Here is an 11,087-nt window from a genome sequence, read left to right on the forward strand (position 1 = left end):
CTGTTCGAAACACCATCTTCTCTCTCATTTCCAGAGTAGCTCGACACGATTATATTCTACCCACAATTTTAAACCTTATTCATCCGCTCGTTCCGATAAACAATCATCCCGGAATAATGGAAGAAGTCAACGAGCTTCGCGCTTGAGTAATCAATGTGCAGAATATGGTGCAAAATTTACCAGCTTCAGCAACTGGCACCAACAGTACCACCAACATCAGTACCGGCAGCACCAGCACCACCAACAGCAACATCCGCATCCCACACCTCAACATCACAATTTGTACCTCGAGCGTCAACGTCATAAGCACCATAGATACCAAGGAGTATCAACAACAATGAACGATGAAGTATTGATCCATAACTTCATTGAAGAAATATTCTGCGAAGAATATGTGGATCCTAATAGTTTTAGAGATTACTTATTCTAGCTCAAACCGAAAATCAAATGAGTCTAATATTATATTGACTCGTTAAATCCATAATTACATCTGAAGAAAATATATATGTATATATGTTTTTTCATAAATCTGTAATTAAAAAGTCTTTTGTACAAATTGTTAATGGTGAAAATATTTTAACGGGTAGGTAATACCCGAGGAATATTTAGATTTCACATTAATAAGGTATACTGTACATTCTGCGAATCTAATTCAACAGTAATTACTATCCTACTTACATCTACAGATATACGAATCCGTTCACAGCAGAATAACCATTTTCATCCAATTTCATATTTGGATTTTGATTTACCAGAATCCAACAAGTGGCATAATAAAGAAAACATTGGACCAGAATCAAATTTCATATATATAAGTTTACTGTTTCTACTTTATTCAATATCTAACTTCGTATATATATTCTTACATATTACATATTGATAAGCATATACATATACACGATCATGCGTATATATAATTCAAGATGAAACCTACAACCACCACTGCCACCCTCACCCATGATCAACCACCACTCGCCATCTTCACCGGACAATCATCACCTTAAATCCCACCATCAAAACCGACAACTTGAACCATAAACCACCGTGAGACCACCTCACAACCCACCTTATGAAACATGCAACGAAACCAACAGCCATCTATCAAAATCATTCGATTTCATTATTATTTCTGTTTCGAAATAACAATCAATAACCGACTGTTATACCCGCGTTCTCTAAATTCTGTTAAAACCCAAAACACCAATAACCGTCCCTCCTGTTTACTTCTATTCCTACTTCATTTACTGCCATTTCAATCACAAAAACACACCAACCACCTTCGTCATTTTTCTGTTTCTTTTTTGCATTTTCTGTCGAAACCAATCACCCTAATTGCACCGTCCCTGCAGCTACTATCATTCTGTTAGGATCTAACGATGAAGGAAATGAAACAGTGAGGAAGTTATACGAAAGTAACGAGGATACGGTGAACATGAGGGTTATGATAATGAAACGATGAGGAAGAAGATGAATAGTAAAAAAATTAAATAAAAATAAAAAAGGAGATCGCCAACTAAACTGCCGCTGTACTTTTCATGTTTCATGTTTCTGCTTCGTGTTACTGTTACAGCAACGAACGAGATAATGAACGAGTATGAGGAGGTCGACTAATGAAGTATGACGATGAGGGTGACGCAAGAATGATGAATGGTGTTTATGATTACGTGAAGAAAAATGATATCGATGATTTATGTTTTGATTATATTAATACATGACATAATAGAAGTAAACTGAGATGATAGGATGATCATGAAGATTGACGATGATGATTAGGGTTCAATGATTAGATAATTATTATGATGATAATTAGGATAATAGAGATGATGATGAAATGGGTTTTTAGTTTAAGGAGAAAAATAAAACAGCTTATTATAAGTTACATAATTAAATGTGCGAGATATTTCAAGAAACAATCTGACGGTTCATTGGTTAAGTGGGCGTTTGGAAAACGGGAGGTCCTGAGTTCGAACCTAGGCTAGTGCGTATATTTTTTTTAACAATAGAAGCAGTGTTGCTAAATGGGCTTGGTGGACTAATCTAATCACACATATGGGCTAGAAGATGAAACTGATAATACGAATTATATTTAAATAGGATGGGTTTAATTACAAAAAAATAGAATTGGATGGTTGGTTAAGGATGTATCGGGTTAGCGGGACGTCGCGAGTTCAAACCCGGACTTGGACATTTTTTTTAGGACATCATCTTTGAGGTAGATATCTAATTTATTTACTTATCATTATTATTATTATTATTCTTATCATTATTATCATTATAGTTATTAAAATAAATGTTAGTATTGTTAGTAAAATCATTATTTTTATAGTTAGTATTATTAGTAATATTATTATCATTATCATTATCATTATCATTATCATTATCATTATCATTATCATTATCATTATCATTATCATTATCATTATCATTATCATTAATATATTATTTTTATTATTATCATTATCATTATCATTATCATTATCATTAATATATTATTATTATTATCATTATCATTATTATTATTATTATTATTATTATTATTATTATTATTATTATTATTATTATTATTATTATTATTATTATTATTATTATTATTACTACTACTACTACTACTTTTATATTAACAATATTATTACAACAAATAAATATTTTTTGTATAAGAGTATATATATTACAACTACCATAATATTACATATAATTATATATATTAAGATTATTTATATAAATATTTACATATAACAAATTACTGATTTTAAATATAATATTAAACTATATAAATATTAACTATTTTAAATATATACAAATTAAATATATAAGTTATATAATTTAAGATATAATATATGAATTTATTTGATTACAATTATATGTGTTAATAAATATATAAATGATATAGGTTCGTGAATCCGAGGTCAACCTTGCATTGTTCAGTTCCGTCGTATGTATATTTTTACTACAAAATATCGTATCGTGAGTTTCATTACTCCCTTTTTAAATGCTTTTGCAATATATATTTTTGGGACTGAGAATACATGCGCTTTTATAAACGTTTTACGAAATAGACACAAGTAATCGAAACTACATTATATGGTTGAATGATCGAAGCCGAATATGCCCCTTTTGCTTAGTAGCCTAAGAATTAGTAAACCAGTCTACTAATTGACGCGAATCCTAAAGATAGGTCTATTGGGCCTAACGAACCCCATCCGTTGTTGCGGATGCTTTAGTACTTCGTTGTTTTATATCATGTCCGATGGATGTCCCGGAATGATAGGGGATATTCTTATATGCATCTTTTTAATGTCGTTTACCAGGTGTTCAATCCATATGAATGATTTTTGTCTCTATGCATGGGACGTATATTTATGAGAACTGAAAATGAAAATCTTGTGGTCTATTAAAATGATGGAAATGATTATTTATGTTAAACTAATGAACTCACCAATCTTTTAGTTGACACTTTAAAGCATGTTTATTATCAGGTATGAAAGAAATCTTCCGTTGTGCATTAGCTCATTCTAGAGATATTACTTGGAGTCATTCATGGCATATTTCAAAAGACGTTGCATTCGAGTCGTTGAGTTGATCAAGAATATTATTAAGTCATTTATAGTTGGATATATTATGAAATGGTACGCATGCCGTCAACTTTCGATGTAATGAAAGTTTGTCTTTTAAAAACGAATGCAATGTTTGTAAAATATATCATATAGAGGTCAAGTACCTCACGATGTAACCAAATGTAATGTATTCGTCCGGATGGATTAGGACGGGTCGCTTCACGAATGTGGCAGGCCCTTTACGTCAAATCATCGCCAGATACGCCGTTTTGATTTGATTGACATTTAATTCCACATTGATTCGCGAGCAGGGCATTAAATGACCTCCGTTTTTTTATCTTTTTTGTTCTTTGGAAGATTTTTATTGTTTTCAGAGTTCAATGTCATTCGCTTCATTACGTATAACACTGAGCTGGGGGAACTTAATCATACGCATATCCGCAACCGCGAGTTCACGCATATAATTGCGCTATTACGCGAGGACTATTTAAAGTCAATGCGCATTTAATGCAGAATCATCGACTGAATCCATCTTCGCGTGGCATGCGCATGGCACGTGCGCTATTCTCAGGTCGGTTATCAATTCCTTGTTGACCAAGGATAATAATTTATCCATAACTATATCCGAAATTTTGGAAAGTTAGCTATGAAAATGATTAACACAATCTTACAATCTTAAATGATTCTAGAATTATAGTTTGTCTATAAATACAAACCCTAAACCTTTATAATAACACACGATATTACGTAGCCAATACTATGTCGATTTGTTCACACTGGAGTTACGTAAACAATCAACACTCCTATTCGTTCATCTTTAAGGTTAACAGGTCAGTCACTTCGACGGTAACCTACAACCTTCTGGGGCCATCGATCGACCAACGTCATCGATGGGGGATTTAACCATTTAGTCATCTCATCGATATCATCATATCGATATGGGTTATTTACGGTAGCCGGACCAGAGAGCTAAAAACTAAAATCTTTAAACCCCAGATTATTAATAACATTCCTTATGAAAAATCTATGCGCGTTCATTAATATTTTGTTCATTAATATTTTTTTCAGTTTACTAATATTGGCTCTTATACAACAAACCTCTAATTTAATAGTTACTCAGATTTAATTTATTTTTGTACTTTAGTAATGATTTGGCACTGGTTTGGATTTAATATTTCATTTGAATTTAGATGATTTAGATTATTTAAATTATGATTTAATGAAATGTTTGAAAGCTAATACATTAGGGTTTGTAAATTTGAACGTGGATAAAGATGGAAATGAAGGAGCAAGATCAAAAGACTCAAAAATTACCCTCGTGTGCATTATACATGTCATGATTTAAGAGACTATTTTAACGTTTGAAAGCTATGTAACTTTTGCACCACAATGATTAATCACCTTAAAAAAAGCAGTAACTTTACACCACAGTAAATAATCACGTTAAAAAAACATTAACTTTTGCACCACAGTGACTAATCACGTTAAAAAAGGCAGAGGGACCACCCCCACATAATATGAGGTAAACCGAAGAGACCGAGACCAATCGCGTAATTTTTCTTCTATTTATAAAAATTCTTAATTATGCAATTTTATATTTTTAGAAATTTTCAAATTATTTAGTTTTAAATATAAATTAATGTAACCTTTTATTTAAATTATTTATATTTAATTGATAATAATATGTTAATATTTAATGAATATAAAATTCCAAATCAGCAAGTCGAAAGCCATGTTTTATCATATTAATTTTAGAGTTAATTACACCGATGGTCCCTGTGATCTTGGTTAAATTACGTCTCTAGTCCTTAACTCTTAAAATTTATATGCTTCGTCCCAGTGGTTGTAAGTCCAAACGGAGGTGGTCCCTGTGGTATTGGTTAAATTACGTCGCTAGTCCACGACTCTTAAAAATTATATGCTTCGTCCCTGTGATTTTAAAACCGGGTCAGGTTGGCTTAACCAGCAATACTAAAGTTTTAAACATGTATTGTAAAAACAATGTGTGCGGTTACTTTCAAAATTAACCTATGATACAACGATTTAATACAACGATTTAGTAAATTGTAAGCAATAAAAATACACTCAACGGAGCAAATCGTATGAGCCTCGTTTGCTTGTATCTTTTTAGCTAAACAAGTTAGCTTAACCAGTTTGACACCATTATAAGGGATAACCTACTACAACGTTATAAAATTATTATCAGGTTGTATTACGGCTCAACAATAATGAATCAACATCATATAATCCTACAATCTACACCTTATTTAACTTATTTTGACATGGAAGACCATAAAGCTATGATTTACCTCCATGCTAAGAATCTTGATATATTTAAAGTAAACAAAGTTCCAACTTGATATGAGACCAAGAAAATTAAGACAGGAAGTGATCTCATCATATATGAGATTCATATATGTTCAGGAAATCAACACGAGAAGCAGATAATAATATGAGTAGAACACCATTACCAAATCACTATTTCTCTACTTTTTTTAACCTTCACATTTCATGATGGATGCCTTTTTTTTAACCTTTAAATTTCAGATAGTAATCAACTCTTAATTTTATTATATTAAAAGTAAATAAAATAAAATTGCTTAGTGTAAATGGTTGAGCCCATTTAAGTAGGCATTTATATATATATATATATATATATATATATATATATATATATATATATATATATATATATATATATATATATATATATCGAAAATTGGACCATCAGTGTAATTAACTCTTAATTTTATTATATTAAAAGTAAATAAAATAAAATTGCTTGGTGTAAATGGTTGAGCCCATTTAAGTGGGCATCCAAAAATTGACGGGCAAGCCCGCCTAAAGTAGAATTAACTCTTAATTTTATTATATTAAAAGTAAATAAAATAAAATTGCTTGGTGTAAATGGTTGAGCCCATTTAAGTGGGCATCCAAAAATTGACGGGCAAGCCCGCCTAAAGTAGAGCAGGCTCACTCGCCTTTATAATAAGTGTGTTCATTGTCTTAGGCGTCGGCACGACCTACCGTCTCTATACGATCATTGATAGGTCGCCTCTCACCCTGACAGGACGGGTTAAAAAACAGCACTTCTCCCTTAACATCCCTATTTATTCTTCACATCACCCACTCACATTTCATCACCTCTCCGATGTGGGAACAAAATAAATGCCATCCCCTTTTTCTAAAATAAAAATATTTCCACTAGCCCCTTTTTAGCTACGGAGTATATATTTTAATATTTTTACATCTATCGGATATAACAATTCGACTAACTTTTTATTTTTCTTTTTCAGTTTACCAAAAACACTAGCATTCGATTAATCAATTATTTGTGATTATCATAATATGCATAAGTCAGTTGTTTGACATAACATATGAAACAGAAACGTTGCAACATAATGGGACTGAAAATAGAAAGAGGTGCCCTCTGAGAAAGAAACTACTTCAATTACACACAAACATTAAAAACTTGAAATTGTTCATCTTTAAGGCTCAAATGTCAGATTCTCAGCCTCTTTTCGCACCGACTCAAACAGCACGGAAGATAAGTATCGTTCCCCGAAACTTGGGAAGATAACCTGCATTTAGTTGCACGTAAATAAAATCTCATCAGCTACTACTGATGCCACATAGAACTAAGGCTTCGCAAAAATGGATGGGTTGGTTAACGGGTCAAAACATGCAGGTGGTTGCATTGACCCGAAATCCAATTCTTACAATTTATAACCGTATTATTTATGACCATCAAAATATGAACAAGTAACTTCGATAGCGAATTTGAAACTTACAACAATCAGTTTTCCAGCACTTTCTGGCCTCTTTGCAATCTTGATTGCAGCTGCCGCTGCAGCACCAGACGATATCCCCACCTGTAACAGTTGAGGCTGACATCAGAATCTCAACTAGAAGATAATCTGATCACGAATAACATCGGACACTTAAGGATAAAAATGCCATCTTAGATCACTAAGTAAAGCAGTTTTACATGTTCTGAGACGCATGTGATGAGTAAATATAACTTACAAGTAATCCTTCTTTGAGGGCAAGAAGCTTTGCAGTTTCAATGGCTTCCTCACTTGAAACCTTTAACATTATACATATATAAATATAAATCAGTTTAATGATGGAACAAACCAGGAAAGCCTCCAATTGTGGAAGACGATGAAAGTGACAAAAGAAATGTTTACAAAATAGATGGAGTGGGACTTACTTGAACAACTTCATCAATGAGATCGACTTCTAAAACACCAGGAATAAAACCAGCACCAATCCCTTGTATCTTATGCGGACCTTAGGCATCATAAATATAATAAATTTACTATGGTCAATAAAGCAAAATTCTTTACAAGTAAAAAGTCCAACTGACACAATTATATCAATTTATTTACTAAAGAGGATATAGATGATGCCACTTGCTGTCACAATTCATGTATGCTTTGATGACAAACTTTGACAGTTCATGTTGGTTTCATTGGCTAGTTCAAATTGCATGAATAAAAAAATTTAACGTCTGATTGTGATGTAAATATTCTGGTACATTCTAGAAGATGATAAAATCGCTGGTTGAAATGATTTACGATAGAAGTCTTGTAGTTGGAACAAATCCGAACTGTCTCGGTTCGACAAAGACATTTATTTATCTAGAACTTCTCTAAAAATGGTTCCAAAACAAATGTCTTATTTTAAAAAATAAACATCAGAAGTTAATAATGTAAATATAAATATGAATCCCCTAAACTCTCAGTATGTCATTGCAAGCCGTTATAGGAAGAAAAATATCAAGGAAAAGTAAATAAATATCATCTGTATATCTTACCGGGCTTTCCTCCAGACAAGATAGGACTTTCAGTGGGCTCAATACCATAAAGCTGAGACCAAAAAAAAAAAAAAAAAAAAAAAAAAAATCACTTGATCAATCGGAGTTATTCAAAAGAGGACAAGTGCACGCGAAAAAACAAAAACGTAGTATTACAGAAGACCGAGTACACCAAATAGAGGTGGAAATTATGATTTATGACCACTTGCAACCGGAATCAGGGTTTTGTATGTAAATTCAGCAAAGTTTCACTTGTCATGACCATATGTACATCAATTTTAATAAAGTTTTAAAAATAGTAGAAAATTTGTTGGTTGGTTTGCTCATTTTGCTACCTCTAATGCCAACGTTGAACCTAGCAAACTAAATATGGATAAGCAAAAATCAAACCTTTATGTTAGGGTTTTGCTCTTTAAGATATTTCCCTGCACCTGTAATCGTACCACCAGTGCCAATGCCAGAAACAAAAGCATCAATTTTCCCATCCGAACCTTTCCAAATTTCCGGTCCAGTTGTTTCATAATGAATCTAAGAAGTACAAAGGTAAATAGAGATTAAACATAATACATAAATACAAAAAAAAAAAAAATAATAATAATAATAATAATAATAATAATAATAATAATAATAATTATTATTATTATTATTATTATTATTATTATTATTATTATTATTATTATTATTATTATTATTATTATTATTATTATTATTATTATTATTATTATTATTATTATTATTATTATTATTATTATTATTATTATTATTATTATTCCCTACATACACTAATAACCACCCAAGTTCTTGTAGTTTCAATGTATTTGTAATGTAGTTTTGCGATTGCGTTCACACTACATCCGGTCCCTCATCTTTGCCTCAATTTACACAAGGACCCCTCAAACTTACTTTTTCTTGGGGGTAAAAAGTGTAAATATACAATTTTATTAAAATAAAAAAAACTAACTCCACCCGAATTTTTAACGGGCCCTATCTTTTCGCTCGATGCGGGTTAAATTTTTCCGAGCCCACCGTTCAACTCAAAAAAATCCTACGAACACAACGGGACTAACTATACGCGAAACGGACACTAAAAAAAAAACGTTCAATACCTCGGACTATATTCAATACATATACACACCTATAACACGCTCCGTTAACTATAAATACGCAACCCAAAGGCCCCGCGGCATCGCGCGGGCTCATTTTTCTAGTTGTTATTATTATTATTATTATTATTATTATTATTATTATTATTATTATTATTATTATTATTATTATTATTATTATTATTATTATTATAAAACTACCTTTGGGTTGGCAGGATTCTCAAACTGTTGAAGAATGTACGAATTTGGTGTTTTAGCCAATATTTCTTCGGCCTTTGCGACAGCACCTTTCATTCCTTTGGCTGGATCAGTAAGGACCAACTCCGCACCAAACGCACGGAGAATAATTCGTCTCTCTAAGCTCATTGATGCAGGCATGGTGATTATAAGCTTGTAACCCTTTGCTGCAGCCATAAACGCTAGTCCAATGCCGGTGTTACCGCTTGTTGGTTCAATAAGGACACTCTTTAAAGATTAATGTAACAAAACATGTCAGATGATGTCAAAAATTTCAATTTTACTATGATAAAGAAGCATGAGTTAAGAATCATAAACTTTTTAGATAGTAAAAGACACATAATAATGTCACACATAAGAAGTAGTCAACAGTAGTCAACCCATAGCAACATTTAACAGCTTTTAGTAACACCGATTATCATATAAACATAATTATGTACCACTAAAACTAATAAATGCATGTATAATTTCTATTATCTATTAACGATGTGAGCAAACCTCTCCAGGTGTTATGAGCCCCTTAGCCTCAGCATCTGCGATCATACTATAACCAATCCTGCACACCAGAAGCAAACAAAATCAGACCATACACAAGTAAAATAGTCAATTAGTAGTAATCGGCAATTCGGATATTAATCAGATTGTACTTTTATATATTTAAAAATTAAATTTCAAAATTATATGTGTAAATATAAAAGTATAACTATGAACATAAATTTTAACATAATTGTTTAAAATCGTTCATTTTGTTCAAAAACACAAATTCTAGTTTAAATTCATGTTAAAATGCTGATCAAATTTAATTTTGACCGACTTTGATTAACAAATCCAATTTAGCAACCTAATAATGAAATCAATTAAGCAAAATTATGTAATAAACACCTGTCTTTAACACTAGAACAAGGCTCCATCATTTCCAATTTAGCTGCAATTCTCCCAACACATCCATCCACAACATTATTCAAATAAACCAAAGGTGTATTACCAATCAACTGCAGATTAGTATAAAAATATAAAAATATATATGATTATGATATATGATGTAAATTAAAAATAAAACTTATGAACAGTTACACAATATAACAGACTTACTTCAGTAACATCCTTAGCAATTGAAATTTTTCCTTCCGCCATAACTTCAAAAACCTAGCTGAAAATCAAAATTGATAAAATGACTTCAAGTTACCGATCTTAAACAATGAATCTATTGGCTGGCCTGCATAATAAAATAATTGAAAAGAATTAAAGATCAGAAATATTATTATTTAATTCGCTACGTGATACTCGAAGTTGAGTAACGCAATTTTATATCATTTTATGAACAACGATTAACTTAATTTGTTAATCAAGTGTCGACAAATGTCGATTAGCTAA

General features: G+C 31.5%; 1 protein-coding gene across 2 annotated transcripts; it reads right to left on the reverse strand.

Moving 5' to 3' along the window:
• Nucleotides 1–6,874: 6,874 nt before the first annotated feature.
• LOC139871894 (cysteine synthase-like) lies at nt 6,875–9,929 on the reverse strand. Of its 2 annotated transcripts, none has more exons than XM_071859646.1 (7): nt 9,678–9,929; nt 8,764–8,901; nt 8,374–8,425; nt 7,768–7,847; nt 7,581–7,640; nt 7,346–7,426; nt 6,875–7,135 (listed from the first exon to the last, which is right to left on the reverse strand). In XM_071859646.1, the coding sequence occupies exons 1-7, from the start codon at nt 9,888–9,890 to the stop codon at nt 7,043–7,045; spliced, it is 717 nt and encodes a 238-aa protein (XP_071715747.1). In that variant the 5' UTR covers nt 9,891–9,929; the 3' UTR covers nt 6,875–7,042. The 2 variants fall into 2 exon arrangements, with proteins under 2 accessions (XP_071715747.1, XP_071715748.1); XM_071859647.1 differs by having other exon boundaries at nt 7,768–7,842; nt 8,372–8,425.
• Nucleotides 9,930–11,087: the final 1,158 nt, after the last annotated feature.

Source organism: Rutidosis leptorrhynchoides, chromosome 10, assembly GCF_046630445.1.
Source record: "Rutidosis leptorrhynchoides isolate AG116_Rl617_1_P2 chromosome 10, CSIRO_AGI_Rlap_v1, whole genome shotgun sequence".
In the NCBI taxonomy this organism is placed as follows: Eukaryota; Viridiplantae; Streptophyta; class Magnoliopsida; order Asterales; family Asteraceae; genus Rutidosis; species Rutidosis leptorrhynchoides.